Raw genomic sequence first — 21,842 nt, forward strand, 5'->3', positions numbered from 1 at the left:
GTGGGGTGCCATTGCCTTCTCCGGATGAAAGGGCAGCTGCCTTTTATTGCTAATACTCAAAGCAGCAGGACATGGGTTAAAAGTATGGATTTGAGACGTGGCTCTCTTGCCAGCAAAGAGGCCTTAATCGAGTCAGTTCCCTGTCTCTTTAAGGAAAAGTGGCCATTCCCCACGTTCCAAAAATTGCTGAGTAAATCTAAAGCGTTTTTTTCCCCACAATGCGAACAAATATTTGTTGAGCATCTACTAAGGGAAAGAAAGTGCTCCAGGGAAACCGTTGGTTCAGAGAACCAAACCTGTTTCACAGATTGAAGAATAGAGACCAAGAGAAGAACAGCGTAGACCAAAACCCAGGCTTCAGCCCTTCTGGCACAAGATTCTTCCACACCACCAGGCCTCCTGCCAAAGTCCGAAGTGATGCACATACAAGCTTCCTTGCATAAAAGCCTGAGAATACCCCTTTCTCCCCTTCCTGTTCCAGGCTTCCTTCTGTTGCTGCAATGCAGGTAACAGGTGTCAACTGAAAAAAATTTTTTTTTTATTGATGGCCACTCTGGATCTTCATTGCTGCACACAGGCTTCCTCTAGTTGCGGTGCACAGGCTTCTCATTGGTTCTTAACCACTGGCCCAGCAGGGACGTCCCACCCCCTCCCTTGTTGAGAAGGGGTCTGTGGACCTTTCTCTGAGCCCTTGGATTCTGCCCTGGGCTGGATTTGCCCAGTAGTTCAGTGACTGGTGCCTGTCAGTTGTGAGAGGGCAGATGTGAAGGAGAATCAATTCTCTGCACAGTCCCAGCTTTAAACCTTCAGTTACTAAGAAAAGTACCAGTGTGTTGGCCTGACTGTCTGAGTGCACATGTCCGTTGATCTGTTTCTCAGTGAGTTTGGTGATACGGATTCTGGCGTGGCCAGGAAGCTTCAGCGGTGACTCCTCTTCATTCTACCTTAGAGATGCTCAGAGCAATGGCAGAGAAGGGCCAAGGGCAGTATTTGGTTTTTATTTTTCAAGTCCTGCGCCCATCTCATGGAATTTCTAAGCAGTCATTATCCAGAAGGCGTCGGTTTTATTACCCGAGAGAACCGCAGGGTAGAACCTGGAAGAAATATTTTGCTCATTTGCAGTGAGTAGATTTGGTTTGCTCTCACATGTTTTTATTATCCAACTAAGGCTTCCCAGGCAGCTCGGTGATAAAGAATCCACGTGCTGATGCAGGAGACTCAGGTTCGATCCCTGGGTTGGGAAGATCCCCTGAAGAAGGAAATGACAACCCACTCCAGTACAGAGGAGCCTGGCGGGCTACAGTCCATGGGGTCACCAAAGAGTCAAGCACGACTTAATGACTAAACAGCAACTGGGTCGCTGTCGTTCATTATCTCCTTTGAGTCACTCCGTGCCTTGGGAGGGCAGAGGGTATTCCCATTTAACAGGGGAGAAAACACGATCACGTCATGGCCGGTCAAGCTGGGACCAGAACCCGACTCCCTTGGCCCTTAATCCTGTGCCTGTTCGGTGACCCTGCGCGTCCCTCCTTATGTTGCCCCAGAGAGAAAGGGAGGAGAAAGAGCAAGCAGAACAGTACATCCATCAACAAGACATCTCCATTGCTACTAACTCCAGACTCCCTAATAGGGCCAAACGAGGCCCTCTCCCCACTCTCCCCTGCACACTCCAGCCGCCCCAGGCCTCTCCCCACCCCTTAGGCTTGAACCTATGCAGCCTCCAGTCTGAACATGATCCTCCAGGAACATCGGGTCCCTAGGAAGCATTCTGGCCTCTGCATGGGTGAGGATGTGGGTCCCACTGCTCTAACAGAGAACCGATAACATTGGCTAAAACAGGATAGAAATTTCTCACGTCCTGCCCGGGCGGGGCCAGAAGTGTGTGCGTCACTTCCACTTCCATCCTCTGGACCAGCACCTCCTCACCTGCACATCCATCGGCACATATTTGTCCCGGGCATCCATGTGTCTGACATGAAGGGCTCCTTTCTGTGAGGGAGGAGAGAGGAATGGATATTTGGGGATCTAGTGGATCCCCATTCCTCAGTGAACCAGGGTCTCCCTGGTCCTTGCACTTGAGTCATGCCTGCCCTTCTCCCCAGGGGAGTCCCCAGGCCCCTTTCTGTTGTTCAGTCACTAAGTCATGTCCGACTCTGCAGCTCCGTGAACTGCAGCACAGCAGGCTTCCCTGCGCTTCGCTGTCTCCCGGAGTCTGCTCAAACTCAGATCCATCAAGTCGGCGACGCCGTCCAGCCGTCTCATCCTCTGTCACTCACTCTTCTTGCCGCTCAGTGACACACATCCCGGAACCTCCGGGTGAGGAGGTGTGTCAGCCAGGGTTCAACAGACAGAACAGTAGGGGACGTAACCAGGAGACGTGGTGCAAGGATCGCCTTGCGCAGCTGTGGGGGCTGGCAAGGAAAGGCTGGAATCCACGGTGCAAGCCGACGGGAAGGGCAGGCCGGGCTCGGGCACTACCTGCAGCTGTGGCCACAGTGGAATTCCTTCTTCCTCAAGGAAACCTCAGTTCTGCTCGTTAGGCCTTTCTATTGACTGAAGCAGGCCCTCTCTGATTACCTAGGATCATCTCTTACTAAAAGCCAACAACGATGAGTGGATCACCTCTCCAGAGTATCTGCCCAGCAACACCTAAGTTAGCATTTCTGAATAAATGGGGAAAAGGAGCCCGGCCAAGTTGGCACCTAAGAGGGAGCATCCCCGAAAGGGGGATTTCTGATTTCTGTGGGAGACGCATGGTGAGTAGCTTCGGGAAATGATAGACACGATGCTGCTGCCTGTTTCCCCAAGTCCCCCGGCTCTCCAGCTAAGTGCTGGAAAGCAGCAGTAATTGAACTTGGCTTCATAATTATTATCAGTTCGCCCAGGATACAAAGCAATTCATTTGGAGCCAAAGTTTCCTAAGATGTCCCATAGATGTTATAAGTTTCCAGAAATATGTTCAGTGATTATTTATTAGTAATGGCTCCCAGCGTTAACACATTTCTGCTCCAAACAATACACTCTCTTTGACTATTATCAACCACTGTATGTTAATTAATTAACTGGTAGTCTAATGCTACTTGCGGGATGTAACCTGCATTTCCAGCAGAGTTCTGCAGGTCTTCGGTGGCTTTTGTTTTGAGACCTTTGGGATGGTTATAATGTGCTTTTTCCTCCTTTAATACAAGAGGAGTTTAATGTTTATTGTAAAAATAAAATTGAATGATACAAAGAGAGGTAGAGAAGAAAATAATTACCCTAACCTAGCAGCAAAGAATATTCTTTCATGTAGATGTGTATATAAAAGCTGTAAGATCACACATGTTATGCAATTCTGTATCCTGCCTTTTTAAACTTAACATTATTTTGTGATTAAATAACCCATGTAATTAAGTTGTTTATGGATATTTTAGTGATTTTGTAGAAGTGTCCCATGATTTATTTAGCCATTCTCTCATTGTTGGACATTTACATTGTTTCTAATTATTTGCAATTATAAAGCATGCCAGGATACAAACTTGCAGCTAAGTTTTGAGGATCTGATGAACAGCATGGTGATTATAATCAACAATATTGTATTATCAACTTCAAAGCTGCCAAGAGACTAGATCTTAATTGCTCTTACCACAGAAGAGAAATGATAATTGTATGAAGTGATAGAGGTGTTAGCTAATGTTATGGTGGTAATTGTATCACAACATATAAATGTATTAAATCACACTGTACACCTTAAACTTGCCCGATCTTATATGTTAATTAAAAAAAAATACCAGGATGAACACCTTTATGTTAATCTTTACACACATTTATGAGTATCACCTTAGAACTTATTGTAAAAGTGAAATTATAGGAAGAAAGGGTATGAAGTATGTACGCCTTTTGATATATAGCAACAAACTTTTTTCCAGGTTTCTCAAAAATTTTTGAAAGATTATCTCATGATACTTGACCACATTGTAAAACATATGAGCAGAGTCAATATAATCATTTCCTAAAGAGCTTATACGGAGAAGGCAATGGCACCCCACTCCAGTGTTCTTGCCTGGAGAATCCCAGGGACAGGGGAGCCTGGTGGGCTGCCGTCTATGGGGTTGCACAGAGTCGGACACGACTGAGTGACTTCACTTTCACCTTTCCCATTCATGCACTGGAGAAGGAAATGGCAAACCACTCCAGTATTCTTGCCTGGAGAATCCCAGGGACGGCAGAGCCTGGTGGGCTGCCGTCTATGGGGTTGCTAAGAGTCAGACACGACTGAGTGACTTCACTTTCACCTTTCCCATTCATGCACTGGAGAAGGAAATGGCAAACCACTCCAGTATTCTTGCCTGGAGAATCCCAGGGACGGCAGAGCCTGGTGGGCTGCCGTCTATGGGGTTGCTAAGAGTCAGACACGACTGAGTGACTTCACTTTCACCTTTCCCATTCATGCACTGGAGAAGGAAATGGCAAACCACTCCAGTATTCTTGCCTGGAGAATCCCAGGGACGGCAGAGCCTGGTGGGCTGCCGTCTATGGGGTTGCACAGAGTCGGACACGACTGAAGTGACTTAGCAGTAGCAGCAAAGAGCTTATAAGCAACTGAGTAGATTTATCTAGAAATGGAAGTAATAATTCCTTTCCTTAAAAGACACTCATTTCTATGTTATTGATACAACCCAGAATTGGCGTCACTTCTCTTCTGGGTCTCCAGTGTTCCGCTGGGACGCTACCTTTCCCCAGTGGCTTTAATCCGCCTTTTCAAGTGATATCAAATGCCAGCCTGCTGTCCGCGGGCCTTATCGGTGACAGGGTCTTCAGAAGGAACAAGCCCATAAACGCCAAGTCATTGTGGGAAAGGGAGAGGCCAGCCAAGCTGCTGCTGATTGCCTGCTCCCCTCGCCCGCCCAGCCCGCTGACCCTGCTCAGGAAGAGCCTTGGAGATCGATTTAACATCCCCTCTCCCTGCCCTCTCACAGCACCCTGTAAGGACTGCCAGGCCATAATGAAGGTTCTTTTACTGAAAGACCCCAAGGAGGACGACTGTGGCCAGGACCCCTACGTCAGGGTAAGTGCTGGGCACACCCAGTCCCAGAATGCCTGGCCCTGCCTCCTGTTGAAGTCAATCAAGGGTGGGGCGATCTGCGAACGCTTGAGGAGTGGGCACGGTATAAGTTGTGAAACAGGCCCCTTTTTCTTATTTTCCAAAAAAACCCTTACCAGCTCAAAGCTGTATCCTTTTATTTGCAGGAGCTGGGATTACATGGGCTCGAAGCCACTTTGATCCCTGTTTTATCGTTTGAGTTTCTGTCTCTCCCCAGCCTGTCAGAGAAGGTAAGGTTCGTCAGCCTCTGAGCACCATCACTTCCCAATGAGACACCTTTGGTTTCCATGGCATCCTTGCCAGCCCGAGTGGGAAGGACCCATTGATGAGCACTCGGTTTATGAGCACTCCTCTCACTGTCTGGCTGCTTGAACTCACCTGCCCCAGGGCTGTTGGATCCTCAGCCCCCAATCCCCCCCCCAGCCCCTGCAAGCCGCCTGACCCAGAGGCCCTGCTCTCAGCTGCACAGACCCTTCCCCTTCCTTCTCTCCTGCAGGCCACGCCCCCCGACCTCAGCAAAGAGCCCAACAGCTGTTTCTCCCCAGGCAGGTCCCCAGCAGATAAGAGGGAGGGTTGGGACTGCTGCCCCCTGGGGTTGGGGTGATTGATTACAGCCGGGGACGGCCCCAGGGAAGCCCCATCAGAACAGTTCAGCTAAAGATTCGGTGACCAGCAGCCTCCATCACTGTGCACCTGCCACCGGATAACCTCCCCAGGGGCTCCGTTTTGGACACGTGGGCCGAGAGCCGGGGTCTTCACAGGATGGGTGTGCCCACCCCTGCGCACTGGGCTCCCGGGCCGCCGTGAGCTCCAGGCTCCGCCCCTGCCCCCATGCTCTGTATATTGGAGTCTGCCCGTCACTCACAGAGCACCTCTCTGCTTTCTCCCTTCCGTTTGAGCTGAATGTTGAATTATTCGTTCAACAGTTGGCATCTGCCCTGACTGTGCTGTGAGGACTATGTAAGGGACCCCCACTGGCATCTCTACCATAAGCAGCTTTGACAGAAGCAGAGCTCATCATCTGAGCTCATTGCTAGGACCCCAGTGGTCAGGCAAATACTAGAAGCAGGAGCTTCTCCATCACCCCCAGCTAGTCTGTTTCCTGAGGGGGCGTCTGAGCTCCGTCTGAAGCTCTGGTTGTGCAGTGAGTGAGTGCTTGGGTTTGGGCACCGTGGAGACACGTGCTCAGATCGCAGCTCTGCCCCTCACCTGGGCTGCTTCCTCATCCTGGCCAAGCCTCTGTGTCTTAATCCGAGCAATTCGAGTTGTTCCACCCATCACAGGGCACCTTCACACATTTGATGCAGGAATGTATGTAAGACCGCCCACTGCCTGGCTCAGACTGCATGGTCAGTAGATTTTGTCCCCATTTTTATCCTCAAAAACCAGGGCATCAGCATGGATATCGCTCCTTGAATATTCCAGTTTATTGTGGATGCAGGTCAAGTCTGCGGTCCTGCCTACACCCCAGCTACGCCCAGGCTGAGTCACATCCCCTCTGCTCCCTTACGCCTGCCACCCCGCATCACACTGACCCGTCCCTCCCCAAGACTGTGAGCTGTTTGAGGGAAATGCTATGAATTTACCTGTGTGTCCTTAAAGACCTGGAGTAGCTCCAGGCACAGTGAGCTCTCATGTCTTGAGTGGATGGAAGGGTGGATGGATGGATTTGGTTTGCCTACTACTTTTATGAAGATGTGGAATCCTGGGCAGCGTTGAACTTGGCCATCGTATAAAATGCCTCTGCCGTTGTTTGGTGTGCAGCTGTCTCATCCCGAAGGTTACGGGGGACTCATTTTCACCAGCCCCAGAGCGGTGGAAGCCGTGGAGCGGTGTTTGCAGAAAGACACTAAAGCCGAAGGTGAGGGCGGGGTCTGCTGTGAATCCCTCTGGATGTCACTCTGGGTTCTCCCGTCGGTGATGCTCAGTCTAGAAAGAGCTGGACCTCGCATTTGAAACAGCGCAGTGACTTTTAGTTCAAAAAGTGTTTAGGTACCGAGTTCCTTCGTGTCTGTGTGACCTTTGGAGGGAGCAGAAGATGAGATTCCCTCCTCTAGGCTGTTTCTTAGTGTCCCACCCAGAATAGCGTCACCTGGGAGCCTTCTGATGGGAGCGAGCACTTCGAGGTGCCGAGTCCCCAGGAAACTGGACCGTGCTGCCTCTTAAACCCCCAGACAGCTGTCAGATCTTAGGAAGGAAAAGCTTGTGTTTCCCTATCTCCTAAAAGGGTGTTGAATGCCAAGTGGCCTTGTGATACTTTTTTTTTTCAGTATTTCTTTAACCCATATTTTAAAATGTTTACTTTTGTCAGAAAATGATAACGTCCTCTATAAAATTGTGTTTGTTTCTAAACCTGAAATGTATTCTCTCTACTTTGACCTAATGGATAAATGAGCCTTCCTATCTGAGATGACAGTTTGTTGACTGCTTTGGTTTACGTCCCAGAAAAAATCAGTTGTATTGGGCGGCAGAGGGTGGGGTGGTTAGATAGCATCACCAACTCAGTGGACATGAATTTGAGCAAACTCCAAGAGACAGTGAAGGACAGAGGAGCCGGGCGTGCTACAGTCCATGGGTCACAAAGAGTCGGACACAACTTAGCGAGTAAACAGCATTTGCTTGATTAGAGATTTAAATTGCCTCTTTTTCATAAGCAGTAGCTTTTTTCTCTAAAAGTCTAGATTTTGGGGGGAACTCCCTGGTTGTCCAGTGGTTAGGACTCAGTACCCTCACTGCCGTGGCCGTGGGTTCAGTCCCTGGTCTGGGAGCCAAGATCCCACAAGTCTCATGGCGTGGCCAAAGGAAAAAGGATAGATTTTTATATTTTAATATCACCAAGCAAATTAATTCTTCATTATGTTTGTTTACTAGTATTCATTAAAAATGCTTCTAGTGCCAGCTGTGGAAATGACTTAATATTTCAAGCAAGGCATGCTGAAACATTTGGCCAAAGTGATTTTTTAAAAATTTGCCTGCAGACTATAAATAGAACATAAAAATGGATTTTAGTTTGAGATGCTGTTCTTTATATCTGGTCATTAATAGTTTGCCTTGCTCACAAGTTTTTTAGGGTGAACAAACAGCTGCAGGCAGCAGTCCAAACGGCCACCGTGGTATTTGGAACTCACATCGAATTTCATGTTTTACAGTCTGGAAAAAGTCTCTGAAAGAAAAATGGAACGCTAAGTCAGTGTATGTGGTGGGAAATGCTACTGCTTCTCTAGGTAAGCAGTCAAGGCCCAAATAAAACACCAAAGAATGACTGTGATAATGTGATTATAATAAAAAATGTATATTTGGTCTTTATCCCTATTCCTGGCCCGGACCTCCTAAAACCCTTAGAATTTCCTAAAGTGATAAGAAGAAAAAGGTGTCTTTTGTTATTCATAACAGACCTGTTTCAACTCCATCTGAGTTGACTTCACTGCGGTGACTTTTGGGAAGCCCTTAAACTGGGGGCTAGTTGCCATGGGAACCAGTCCCTGATTCCAGTGGGAACTTTCAGATCCTGCCCTCCCTGCCCCCCACCTCCAGGGAGAAGGATGGTGGGGTGCCCGGAGGTTGAGTTAATCACCAGTGACCAATGATTTAGTTGATTGTGCCCGTGTAACGAAGCCACCATAAAAATCCAAAGGGCAGTATCACGGAGGAGCTGGGAGGCTCAGGGCCCCCGAACCATCCCTGCCCGATGCAGCTTTTCATCTGGCTGTCCATTGACACCCTTGGAAATATCCTTCGTAAGAAGCCAGCAACAGTAAATTACACCTTTTCCCTGAGTTCTGTGAGCTGTTCTAGCAAGTGATCCAACTCAAGGAGTGGGCCAGGAGACCCTCCGACTCAGAGCCGGTCTGTCAGAAGCACAAGCAACGACCTAGGTCTGAAGTGGGGACAGTGTGACCCGGGGGACTGAGCCCCAGATCCTTGGGATCTGAAGCTGCCTCCTTGGAGAGAGCGTCAGACGTGAGTTAGGTTGTCGGACACCCAGCTGAGAGCCGGAGAACTGCTGGGTGTGGAAAACCCACCCCCAGGGCAACCGGAGTGCAGAGGTGTGAGTGTGGTGGAGAGCAGGGGAGAGAGGGAAACAGGAGATGTCCTTCCCCACTGACCTAACTTAGTTCATGGAAACCCATAGTTCAGTTTAAAGCAGATTCTTTTCCTTACTCAGTTTATAACAAGTAATTAGTCAACCACATAATGATGCCGATAAGGGTGCGGTGAAATATATTCAAATATGGCTAAATGGCATTGAAAATTGGTTCCCATCTTTTGAGAAACACTTGGTCAGTATGTATTCAAAGACTTTGCTAAATTATTTGTACCCTTTGGCCCACTAATCCCTTCTCTGATAATCTATCGAAAAGTAGTAATCCCAAGTAGGAGAATGTTTTTATCAGTTCAGCTCAGTCGCTCAGTTGTGTCCGGCTCTGCTACCCCAGGGACTGCGGCACGCCAGGCCTCCCAGTCCATCACCAACTCCCGAAGTTTACTCAAACTCATGTCCATTGAGTCAGTGATGCCATCCAACCATCTCATCCTCTGTCGTCCCCTTCTCCCACCTTCAATCTCTCCCAGCATCGGGGTCTTTTCCAGTGAGTCAGTTCTTTGCATCAGGTGGCCAAAGTATTGAAGTTTCAGCTTCAGCATCAGTCCTTCTAATGAATATTCAGGACTGATTTCCTTCAGGATGGACTGGCTGGATCTCCTTGCAGTCCAAGGGAGTCTCAAGAGTCTTTGCAGGGGGAGGGTTGGGATACACAACTATATCATAGTGTTACTTATAATGTAAAAACATGAGAAACCCCAAGTGTCCACTAACGGGGGAAGTGTTCAGTTTAAATTATAATAGATCTGTGTGATGGTTATGTAGTTTCTTCTTTTATATATATATCTTTATTTTGAAGGAAACTTATAGGAAATGAATAAATACAAGGCAAAGAACTTAATTTTTCCTGAACCTTTTGAGAGTAAATTGCTAAATTGGCCCCGCATCACCCAGAGCGACAGGTGCGGGGGCAGGGAGGCCGTGGGCTGGGACTCAGCTCCCTCTCGGGCACACGATGCCTCCTCTCGCCTCCCACACCAGCTTCCTAGGGGAGACACTGCCTGTCATTGTAAAGCGCCTGCCTTCGTCTCTGCACCTTTAAAAAATGACCCCGGAACAGAAGAACTTTAATAACCATGTAAAGAAATAGATGTTGTTGTTGTTGTTTTCTAGTGAATAGAATTGGCCTGCATACAGAAGGAGAAACCTGTGGAAATGCAGAAAAGCTTGCAGAATACATTTGCTCCAGTAAGTAGAGTAGGGCCCCAGTGAAGCCCGTTATTGCTGTTGGGGGGTCTCCCAGCCAGCACCTCGGGGGAAGGGCCGTCTCCTCGGTGCCTTCTTGGTAATGACACAGCTGGTTTGAGTGCATGCACCCCTCTGGGTTCACGATGCCTTGTATCTGCTTGTCTGAGGTTCAGCCCACTACCCTCCACCCCCTCCACCCAAGGACTGGAGACAACTCAAACTTGACACAGAATGAAAGGGTTGGAGACAAAACCAGGAACAGGACTTTCTGGGGATTGTAAGGGGGAAGTAGAGGCAGCAGGAGCTACTGGGCACTGTCTGTCTGTCTGTCTGTCTGCCTGCCTGCTCCCCCGCCTGCCCTTCCTTGTAGGAGCCGCTTCCTTCTCTGAATTCCCTCCCCCGAAAGCCCACTCCTCCAGGAAGAGCCCCCCTACCCCCTCGTAAGCTCATCATTGGGCAACACATGGGCTGAGACTTAAAAGGGCCCGGGTTCTAGGGAGGTTTGTATTTCAGTAGGGATTAGGCTTTGCACTAGTTATGAAATTCTCAGCTTCTGACATGAGCCAAGCTTTTTGGAGCAGAACTCTCAGAACAGAGGGGCTCACTGTGTCTATAGGGGAGGCCCCCTCAAGTTGTGTATCCCAGCCCCCTGCACGCCTGCTCCAACTGCAGATGCTCACATGCTCATGTGTCCTTGTCACGTTGACGCCTCCCTGACAGATGCGTGACATCAGACACCCACGTGAAAGATGACGGAGAACGAACTCGCCTTCTGTTCCTGAGGGGATCGGGGCTGCGCCCCTCGAGATCAGGGGCTGTGGGACTGTCGGTTGAGGACCGGATGCAGGCAGCTCTATGGGCCCGTCCTCTGCCCATCATAACATGAGCGCAGCCGTAGACCACGTGCTGGGCTCTGACCCGGGGCTGCGGTGTACAGGCCCTTTCTAGAACTTCCCTGAGCTCAGAGACAGGGCCGGTTGGGTGCTGACGCCCAAGGTGTTGCTCTGAGTTTGTCAGGAAGAGGGTTTTGTCTTCTGTGGCATCAGGGTGGGCAGGGAGAGAAACACCTTAACCCGGAGTTTTTGCAGCTTCTGGGGCCATTTTGTGTGGGGCGTGGTGTGTGGGAACATTTGTCCTCAAGGTGGTGTTGGCCTTTCCCGATCTTTCTGAAGTCTTAGGGGGCCCTCCTGTCAGGAGCCAGCACCGTCGGTGAAGGGGCTCGGGCTCGTGAGTTTCTGTTGACCCCTGGGAGCCATTCCTGCAAGAGTCCTGGGTCCTCCACTTCCCCGTAGGCCTTCTGGAGCTCAGGCAGCGGACAGTGGATTTTGCAGGTTCCCTTCCGCTCTGCTTTTCCCACTTTTCCTTTATGAATAACCTTATTTCCTCTTTCCTGGGTCACTGTCACTGTTGGTATCGAGGGCTGGGCATTACTAGGTGGTCAGCACGTCCCTGGCGCCTCTCCTGCGTCGTCTCATTTGGTCTCCACCACCATCCACCACAGGCTGCCCGGTCCACTGAGGGAGCCACATGTGCCTGTTTAAATGTAAATTAATCGAAATGAAAAAACAAAAATTAAAATGTGTTTCCCCTGTCACACGGAGCACAGGCCACAGCTCAGCCATCCCTCTCGGCTCAGGGCACCGCAGGGACAGCCCGGGTGCTCCAGGGTTGCCCAGCGCTCTGTTTGGCAGGCTTGTCGAAGCTCCTGGGAGCTAGTGACCATCCAGGGTCCCAGAGCTCCAAAGAGATAAGCAGGAGGACAGACTCCGCACGGCTCAACCAGCGTTCACCTGTGGGTCCTAATGAACCTTCAGCTCCTAGCTAGAATCACATCTAAATAAGAATCCATCCTGACCCATAAGGGCTTCCCCCTGGTTTCACCTGGATGTTGATGATTTTCTTGCATGTCAACTCTGAAGTTTGATCTTAAAAGGCCAAGAATCCACTTTCAATGCTTGGAGTAGAAAGGCCAGTTCATAGTTACTGCTTATTTGTTTTACTTAAACACTTATTTACTCTATGATGGGCACTGTTACAAGTGCTTAAAGCAGTGATAGTTTCTTGTTCTGATGGACAGGTCTTCCCTCCCAGAGTGTCCCTGCTGACGGAAAAGAAAGGACAAGTGAAGTGGTCAGAGGTAGAAGATAACTCTTAACAGCGTCTTCTGAGAAAGAGGAGGTGGGGAGGGCGTCGGAGGCAGGCATTGTGCGGGTTATTGATTGATTTTTTAATCTCCCTGGATTATAGTTGATTGATTATTCAGGTTACTTAACTGTCCCCCTGGACTTGCAGCTGAGCTGACCGACAGCTTGTCCCTGCAGACTTGCCCACTTGGTGGGCTCTCCTCCGCGCCCCCTCCCCCCAGCCAGCCTCATCATCCTGATTATCTACCGTTAAGTGCCCACTGCTAGCAGGCCTGAGAGGGCGCAGTGACTGCAGACCTGGAGGCCATTAGAGGTTTACAGACACACATGTCTCCTCCAGCGAAATGACATTTACACACTGCCTCTCATTACCCTCATCGCCTACAGAGACTGAAGCCCCCGCCCAGGCCACACAGCGCTCTCTTAGGACTTTCCGCGCAGTTGCCGTCTTCAGCCCAGCAGGCCGGGCCCCCTTCCTATTAAAGGAACGCAGAGCATCTGAGCCCCAAGGTTCACCATCACGTGTGGGGTTAGACTCCTGCCAGGCCCTGGTCGCTCCCTGTCATCCCAGGGAGACCTCACCGCTCACCTCTGCGGAACACTCAACCAGCTTTTACGCTGGCCTGTTTAGCTGAGCTTATCCCAGAAAGGAATTTTTCAAATTCATCCATTCGTTTTCCATAAATGATCTTATGACAAAAAGGAAGAGCGGTGTGGTCGAGCAGCGCCCTTGTGGGAGATGCTGTCAGTCTCCATGGTGATGAGATGGGCTGTGGGCGTCCTTCCCCCGGAGGCTGTTTCCCCGTTGTTTCCTGTAAAGCCTCCACTCTTGGGGAGGATTCTGACACCTGAGGGCCCATCGGTTTTGTTGGGAGCTGGTGTCTCCCATGGTGTCTCCACGATTCTACAAAGAGAGGCCTCCAGCTGATTCTCCCAGAGCGGAGATGTACGCGGGGGCAGGAGGCAGGGCCGTTCTCAGCAGGCTGGGCACCCCCCAGCATCCCTCAGCCCCTCAGGCACCTGGCCTGGTGGCCGCCATCCCCACCATAACAGAAGTGGCCTTGCAGCTGGTCTCTGTTGGGGCAGCTGCACATCCACCGCCCACGTTCAGCTCCTATTTCCTACCTGCCCATGGAGCCCAGGTTCTAGCCACCTCCCTCCCAGCTGGTCCCCTCTGGAGGCAGACTGTTACTCCGGGGCCAGTACCAGGCCTGACCTCTGACCCAGCTCTGCACGCCCACTGCTGCCCGGGGCCACCAGGGTGGGAGGGGCTTCGGAAGCTGGGGTGACCGCAGCCCCAGGCATGCATGGGTGTCAGTGTTCCACGTGCTGTGCCCCCCCCAACCATGACCCCGAGAACTTCCTCCACTAGATCCTGGAACCGACCTGAGCCAGGGTGGGGCTTGGGGCTGCCCCTCCCACACCCCTGACCCGTTAGCTCTGGCCTGTCTACAACGCCTGCCTGTTTATTTGCAGAGGAGTCATCCGCACTGCCTCTTCTATTTCCCTGCGGAACCCTCAAAAGAGAGATCCTGCCAAAAATGCTCAAGGACAAAGGTGACCGAGTGTGCTGGCCCTCGGGATCACGGCTGCCCCGGCCTCTCCGGGGTCCCAAGAGCCCGCCCGCATGGCGACAAAGCGTCACCCCAGAGCCCTCAAGGGAGAGCAGGGCTGGGCTGGACCAGTGGGGCTGGGAGGTGGGCGCCCCTCATGTTAGGTTCGGGGTGCAGGCGCCTTCCTGCTTCAGATCCAGCCCCCCCCCCCACTCAGCTAGGGGCTGGCGGGGGGCCCGGAGCCGGGGACCACAGTGGCGGTGGTGTGGCCGGGATCCCCGGGTGGGCACATGGGGAGGCCAGTCTTCGGGGGGCTTTGGCCGTCCCTCAGCCAGATCAGTGCACTCTAGCCCCCCGATCTCATCAAGCATGCAGTGGCTTCCAGCTCCACTGACCGAGACTTCCTCTTGCTCCAACCCTGGGCTCCATTCCAGGGTGCCAGGGACTGAACTGTCCGGGCCCCTGAAAGCTTGTGGCTGCTGACCCCCCCAGGCTCACAAACCCCCACACGGTCTGCCTCCAGCCCAGGCCTGCAGTGTGGGATTCCACACAAACAGCAGCCATGGCAGAGTGGCCAGGGCTGGTCCCGTGGACGGTTCACACAGACGGGACAAAAGGAATCTGTGGTCCCGAGGGGGGCTGAGGCTTCGGGACCCGCGTCCTTGCCCTGTCATCTCCGCCTCCTGCTCCGTGTGACTGCTCCACAGCGTCAGGCGGGGTGCAGGGGGCCGGCCCAGCCCACACCTCTCGGTGCCCGGCCGCTTGTTCCAGGAGGGTCGTGCAGCCCTGGGGGGCCTCTACTACCGGGGCCCTGTGGTCCGTTCCTGGCGCAGTAAAGTCTCTCCTGGTGTCCGTTGTGTCCAGGGATCCCCTTGGAGAGCGTAACTGTCTACCAGACTATCCCGCACCCAGGGATCCAGAGGAACCTCAACAGCTACTATTCCCAGCAGGTGCGTGCCGTTTCCTGGGAGCTCGGGCCGGGGGCCCCTGGGTGGCACAGGCAGGGTTGAGGGGTGCCAGCCTCCCGATGCTGGCTCCACTGTCCATCGCAGCTTGTGACTCGGCGGCCAGGGTCGGGGGGGCATCTTTTGGTTCCATCTCTGTATCTGGGAAGTAGGAGCAGACCCATCTGGTAAGGTTTTTCGAGGGTTAAAGGAGGTAATTGACGCATTGAAGACTGAGAAAGCCCGGGTCAGCAGTGGCCTTGACCCCGTTGCTCTCAGTGGGGTGGGGCGGTGGTGGAGCTGCAGGGCAGGGGCTGGAGAGGGGGGAGGTGCACACCAGGCGGGCCCACGGGGGGCCTCGTGGTCTGGGTTGACCTGGGGAGGCAGCGGGAACCTTTGGAGGCTTAATGCAGAAGAGTGCTCAGCTCTTGCGGGGTTGATGGGAGCTTTCCACATCTGCACCCAATAAGACGCCTCCCCTTCCTCTCCCAGGACAGGCTTCCGAATGCCTTGCCGGCCTGGGAGGCCCTGTTAGCACCAACAGCAGAGTGGCCCAGAGAGGCCCGTCTGTCTGCTCCATTTCCAGAAGGCACGGAGAGGGCCAGGGAGCAGGCTCACTGCTGTCTGACTTGATCAGTGCACTTGGGTCACACGAGCTGGAGGCGCTGTCCACTCGCCTGGGCGCTGGGTCCCCGGTACCTGTGTCCTCTGGCCGGGCAGACGCAGACCCGAGGGCCGCAGGGGGCCCAGGGAGCAGCGCCCAGCCTCCCCCACCACCATCCTCCTCTAAACTGTTCTTGACCGAGCCCAGGACCCAAACCAGTGGGGACCCTCCTGCTGTGAATGCCCCCAGGCTGCCCTGGGGTGCACCCAGGGCTCCAGGGGTGATGGTGACCATCTGGGGACCATCTCTCACTGGGGACCCTCCTGCTAGTGAATGCCCCTGGGGTGCCCCAGAGTGTGTCCTGGGCTCCAGGGGTAATGGTGACCGTCTGGGGAGCATCTTTCTCTTCGGCCCCTGGGAAGAGACTGACCCTGTTCTCCCCCATCCAGGGTGTTCCCGCCAGTATCACGTTTTTCAGTCCCTCTGGCCTGACACACAGTCTCAAGCATATTCAAGAGTTATCTGGTGACAGCATTGGCCAAATTAAGGTGAGATATTCAGTGGGCTTTCGATCTTTTTCTTTCAGATTCTTTGTTTGTTTTTAACTTTTACTAATTATCCTAGAATTTCCATGTGAAGTCAAAGCACTCCTGGCCTCGCAGAGTCCCTGATGGCAGCTCTGGAGAAAAGGCAGGGCTGGGCTTCCCTGCGGTCCAGTGGTCAGGACTCTGCCCTTCCACCGCAGGGGGCTGGACTTCATCCCTGGTCCAGGAAGTCCACGTGCTGTGCAGTGTGGGCTTTAGGACTCCCAGGCCTCTGCTCACAGCTCACAGTGCCACTTCCTGGCTGGTGCTCTTGGACAAAGCCTGTGTAACATGAGGATAATTATCCCTTTGTGGTCTTCATAGACATGTGTATGGTCTTTGCTGATAGGTTCCTTGAAAGAATTCAAGTCAAGCCCTTAGCTCAAAACCTGGCTCAGGTATTAGCATGCTTCCCCTTGTTTCCCATCTGTCTTGAAATTATTCTAAAATCCTTTCTCCTTTTCGTGGTTTCTAGTTCAAAGGATTTCCATTTGTACTCTTTAGGAGTCAGCAAGTAATCACAGCCCTGTAATGAGGATGCTCTTAAAGGGCCCGAGGGAGATGGGGAAGGGGTGCTGGTGTGACTGGGAGCTCCCAGGACAGGCCCCAGCACAGCTGGGGGTCAGGACTGTCTCTGCCTTATAGACTGGTTCCCCACTCCCACCGCACCGCCAGGCTGGTGCCCAGAGTCGGAACACTGGCCTTAGTGCTGAGCTGTTGGGGGCCCGGTGGGGAGTGGGCTGCCCTGCTCCAGGGGCCCCGTCCGCAGCCTGGGTCCAGCCCCACGGGCTCTGTGGGTCCAGCCAGGCCCCTGGTTGTGAGTCTGACAGCAGAGCTCTCTGGACCTCCCGCCCCTCTGACCAGCCCGTTTCAGGGGAAATAAAAGGCTCACGGGGAAACGTCATCTTGTGACCAGATTGCTTCTGCCGAAATTATGCTGGCTATTTGCTGGTTCCCAACTTCAGGGAGTTTCTTTCTTTTTTAACGTTTGTTGTTGTTGTTTTTAAGAAAAAAGCAGCTTTATGAGATATAATTCACACACCATGAAATTCACTTTTTATGACTTAAATATGTACCTTTTAAAGTGTACAGTTCAGTGGGCTTTAGTAAATTCACAGGGTTGTACCACCATCAGCCTCTCATTCCGGAACATTTTAATACCACTAGAGAAACCACGTGCCCGTGAGAGTCACTCCCCAGCCCCCCGGCCACCACTAGTCTTCTCTCTGTCTCTGTGGATCTCCCTGTATTCTGGACTTTTCATACAAACGGGATCATACCATATACAGTCTGCCGTGACTGGCTCCTTTCACTTGGCCTGATCGTTTCAGGGCTCACCCATGTCGTCACGGATCGGTTCTTCATTCCTCTGTGTTACCAGACAACAGTCTGTTCTGTGAATAGACCACCTTTTATTAATCCATTCATCAGCCGATGGACATTTGGATCGTGTCCTCTTTTGAGCCATCATGAGTAATAGCTGAACATTTAAATACAGGTTTTTGTGTTGTGAACACGTGTTTTCATTTCTCTTGAGTGTATTCCTAAGAGTAGAGTTGCTAGCTCATGTGGTGACGTTACATTTAACATTCTGAACAGTTGCCAAACCGTGTTCCAAAGTGGCTGTACCATTTTGCAGTCCCACCAGCAATATATGAGGATTCTAATTTCTCCGTATCCTTGCCAGCACTTGTTATTTTTTTTGTCTTTATGATTACAGCCATTCTAGTGGGTATGAAGTAGTTCTTAGTGGTTTTGGTTTGGATTTCCGTAATGACTAAAGATGCTGAGCATCTTTTCATGGGCATGATGGCATTTTGATACCTTCTTTTAAAATTTTTTTTTTGTATTTATTTATCTTTGCTTTACAGTATTGGTTTGATTTCTGTCATACGTCAGCATGAATTAACCTGAAGTGTACATCTGTCCCTTCCCTCTTTAATCTCCCTCCCACCTCCCACCCCTTCCACGCCTCTAGGTTATCACAGAGTGCCAGCTTGAGTTCCCTGAGTCATACCATTTTGATATCTTCTTAAGAGAAACGTCTGTTCACATCCTTGCCACTTTTTAACTAGGTTATTTGTCTTTTTGGTGTTGAGTTGTAAGAGTCCTTTTTTTTTTTTGGATGCAAGTCCCTTATTAGATACGTGATTTGCACAAACTTCTTCCCATTCCATGAGTTGTCTTTTTATTGTGTTGATGGTGTTCTTTGAGGCACAGAAGTTTTTTTTTAACCAGGGTTTTATTTTGTTGCTTATGGTTTTCATCGTGTGTCTAAGAAACCATTGACTTGTCCATGGTCATGAAGATTCACTGCTGTGTTTTCTGTTGTAGTTTTAGTTCTGACATTGAGGTCTCTAATCCATTTTGAGGTAATGTTTGTGCATGGTGTGAGGAAGGGGTTCAGATTCATTTTTTTGCCTTAGGGAGGTCTCTTAAGGGGTAGCTACTTTGTGGGAGGGGTGGGAGTGTGGGGGCTCCCGGAGCCCCAGCTTCTGTGCAAGCAGCCTCCTTCCTCGCCCCCTACACGCCCCTGGGGAGGAGCGTCAGGCCACTGCGTCCTAAGACTGTGCAAAGGAGGTATCTCATCCTCTCTCCTGCCAGCCTGCCTGGGGAGGGGCGGATGGGGGTGCCAGGCAGAGGCTGCCGTAGTCAGGGGGCTCACCGTCACAGACCACTCCCGGGCAGGCCCCTGTCCATGTGTGAGCACAGAGTAGGGCGAGAGGAGCACCTTCTCTCTGCCCAAAGCTGTCGATCTTCCCATTTCACCCCCCACCCCGCCCCAAGCTCGCACTGAGAGGCAGGGTGATTGAGCCCCTTTCACAGATGAGAAAACTGAGGATCAGAAAGGCTAAGTGACCTGTAATGACAGCTGGCAGGGGCCAGAGTCATAGCAAGACGTGGCCCAGGCCACTGAAGCTTCTAACCTAGGATAACGACAGTCCTGTGACCACCGACGGTCACCAGGCGTGGGTCTGTGCCAGGCACGGGCCAGGTGGTTACACGTGTTGCTCACCTAATCCTCAGAGCAGCCCGACGAGCAAAGCTGTTGACCTTTCTGCTTCATGGAGGCAGGGACGGAGGCTCGGAGAGGGTGGGTCCCTCTGAGGCCACCGTCCTGTGGAGCTGCCGTTTGAACCTGACCCCCTGGCTCCGGGCCCCATCTGGACTGCCCTGCCTTCATGGGTGGTGGGGGGGCTCAGCTGCCGCCCCTGCCGCACGGAGAGCCCCTTTCCAGGCTTTGTTCTGTACCCCACCATGGAGATCCTGACCGATTCCAGACATCATCCTAACAGGATGTCCGATGGGCCCTGCACCCACCGAACCTGCGTCCCCCCCGAGGCCTGTGGCTCCACTGAGACCCCTCTGTCTTCTCCCTGCAGTTCGTGGCCATCGGCCCCACCACGGCCCATGCCCTGGCCACGCAGGGCCTGCCCGTGAGCTGCACCGCGGAGAGCCCCACGCCACGTGCCCTGGCCACCGGCATCAGGACCGCGCTCCAGCCCCACGCATGCTGAGTGTGAGGCCCCGGCGCCCTCCCCGGGCTGGGCTGCTGCCTCCAGGCGGAGCCAGGCGTCAGACAGGGGCTCCTGGGAGGCCACTGCCCTCGTGTTCCTGCCTTCTGCCCGAGGAGAACACCCCCTAGCCCCGCCCAGCACCCAGGACTGGACAGGCCGTGGGGTTGGCATCAGGCCCGCAGGCACCTGGCGTCCCCCCAGGGAGGCCAACACAGACCCTTGCCCAGCGCACATGGCTCCTCCGGCGACAGGAAGGAAGCCAAATAAAGCTCACTGGCCACTTGGGCTGACCGTGCGTTCTTGTCACTTGCTGTGTTTGGGGAAGAAGCAGATATGCCTTCGTGCTGAGAACTGACAAACCTGGCATGAAAAATCAAGTGTGCTGTGTGTGAGGGAGTTTTATTCATCTTGTATAAAAGAACCTCTGGGCTTCCCAGGTGGCGCTAGTGGTAAAGAATCCACCTACCAGTGCAGGAGATGCAGGAGACGGGAGTCCCATCGCTGGGTGGGGAAGATGCCCTGGAGTAGGAATGGCTACTCACTCCAGTATCCTTGCCTGGAGAATCCCATGGACAGAGGAGCCTGGTGGGCCACAGTCCATGGGGTCACAAAGAGTCAGACATGCCTGAGCACCACCACCAGACCATGTCATAAAAGGACCTCCAAATTCCCTCTTGGTGAGCTGTGGACAATTGTCACTCAAATTTGGAGAGGCTTGCTTTCTTCAGAGACAGAAATGCAGCATCAGCCAGCCAGGGGTCCCAGAGGTGGGGAAGGCTGTTTCCTCCGAGGGCCTCATATGCAGACGCAGGCCCTGCAGGGAGGTGTTGGAAATCTGTCCCCCAACTTTGTTTCCACTTTGGTCTCGGCCTGGGTTTTGAGCCGGGTTGAATGAAACCTGAATCTGTCTGTCAGTAACACGAGCAGAAAGGTGCCTGTGTTCCCTGCCCATCGCAGCCCCCCAGGGAGGGCCCTGTGGACCGTGTTCTCTGTTGAGCGACCCCAGCCCCAAGCAGGGGCTCTCCCATCTGATGTCCATGCCAGTTCACAGCCCTCGGGAGTGGACGTCACTACTGGTCCTCTTTTCCCTGGCGAAGGAAAGGAGGCTCATGAGGTTAAGCAGCCTGTTTAGGGTCACACAACCAGTAAAGTGACAGAACCAGGATGAACTCGGCGCAGAGACCGGGACCAGTGATATCCATAAACCATCTCACACCAGACAGACATTAGCCCAGTGACTAAGTCTCCATATCCTGGTGTGACCCAGACAGACTGCAGGCTCTCCAGTGTTTTTTAAGTTTTTAAAATTTTATGTCCAAAGAACTGGCATTATTTCTAAGGTAAGTTAGACCCCTTGGATGGCCTGTTCGAGATGTTCATTTACTCCAGCTTAATGAAGCCGGCGGCCCTCATGTACCAGCGGAAACCCTGGTGGCACACATTGAGGCTGAGTTTAGGGTCAGACAACACAGTGGTGAGACTGGGAGCCCTGGCCAGGTGTCCTGGGATGGCCCCAGGAGAGCTGCTCGTGACCCATCCTGCCCTCGACTGCAGCGAAGCCAAAGTGACCTCACATTGTTTTGTCTCTGGTCCTTTTGCTTGTCTCCGATCCAAGGCAGGGTCCATCCTATTGCTTCTGCTCTGAAAGTCAAATCTGGGTTGTTTATAGACTCCTCTCCGTCCTCAAAGAACCCTTTCCAGCTGTGTTTCCTCATCTGTCCAAGGTCAGAGGTCGCCCCCAGTCCAGCTGAGATGCAGCGGTATCTTCCAGGGTCCTGCAGCCAAAGAGGCCAAACCCAGGCAGCTCCCTAGGCCCTGTGCAGGAGCCCCTGGATGGCCAGAGCTGTGCCGGCCACCCCAGAGTTGCAAGGACTGTCTCGGGGTCAGCCTCCGGATTGAATGTCCCCGCCCAGGCACAGAGGCAGCTAAACCGACCTTGTCACAGGCGGCAGCATGGTTCTGCCCTGGACTGTGTGGCGTGCGCTGATACCAACCAGGGTTCTGGGCCTTCCCCAATCAATAGACAGTGATCAAGAAAGTGATCAAGGGCTAGTCTGAAAGGCAGGAGACCTGGGTTCGATTCCTGGGTCAGGAAGATCCCCTGGAGGAGGAAATGGCAACC

General features: G+C 52.5%; 1 protein-coding gene and 1 long non-coding RNA gene across 16 annotated transcripts in view; one reads left to right on the forward strand and one right to left on the reverse strand.

Annotated features, from left to right (window-relative positions):
• Positions 1–20,015, forward strand: part of UROS (uroporphyrinogen III synthase) — a 23,803-nt gene extending 3,788 nt beyond the window's left edge. For 2 of the 15 annotated variants that reach the window (XM_081533370.1, XM_081533345.1), the window contains exons 2-11: positions 4,959–5,047; positions 5,230–5,313; positions 6,848–6,944; positions 8,233–8,307; positions 10,299–10,373; positions 12,451–12,510; positions 13,994–14,074; positions 14,935–15,020; positions 16,068–16,166; positions 19,586–20,015. In XM_081533370.1, coding sequence (XP_081389496.1) covers positions 4,985–5,047; positions 5,230–5,313; positions 6,848–6,944; positions 8,233–8,307; positions 10,299–10,373; positions 12,451–12,510; positions 13,994–14,074; positions 14,935–15,020; positions 16,068–16,166; positions 19,586–19,720 — 855 coding nt within the window. In that variant the 5' untranslated portion in view covers positions 4,959–4,984 and the 3' untranslated portion in view covers positions 19,721–20,015. Of the gene's footprint in view, positions 1–304; positions 507–2,581; positions 2,757–4,958; positions 5,048–5,229; positions 5,314–6,472; positions 6,945–8,232; positions 8,308–10,298; positions 10,374–12,450; positions 12,552–13,993; positions 14,075–14,934; positions 15,021–16,067; positions 16,167–19,585 lie in introns of those variants that run through there. The other 13 variants (XM_081533403.1, XM_081533377.1, XM_081533353.1 and 10 more) reach the window with 12 other exon arrangements.
• LOC145523362 (uncharacterized) lies at positions 9,348–12,474 on the reverse strand. Its single transcript, XR_014066506.1, has 2 exons — positions 12,255–12,474; positions 9,348–11,906 (listed from the first exon to the last, which is right to left on the reverse strand). It is a non-coding gene; the product is annotated as an uncharacterized LOC145523362 (long non-coding RNA).
• Positions 20,016–21,842: the final 1,827 nt, after the last annotated feature.

Source organism: Giraffa tippelskirchi, chromosome 2, assembly GCF_054371585.1.
Source record: "Giraffa tippelskirchi isolate mGirTip1 chromosome 2, T2T-mGirTip1v1.2.pri, whole genome shotgun sequence".
NCBI classification, from domain to species: Eukaryota; Metazoa; Chordata; class Mammalia; order Artiodactyla; family Giraffidae; genus Giraffa; species Giraffa tippelskirchi.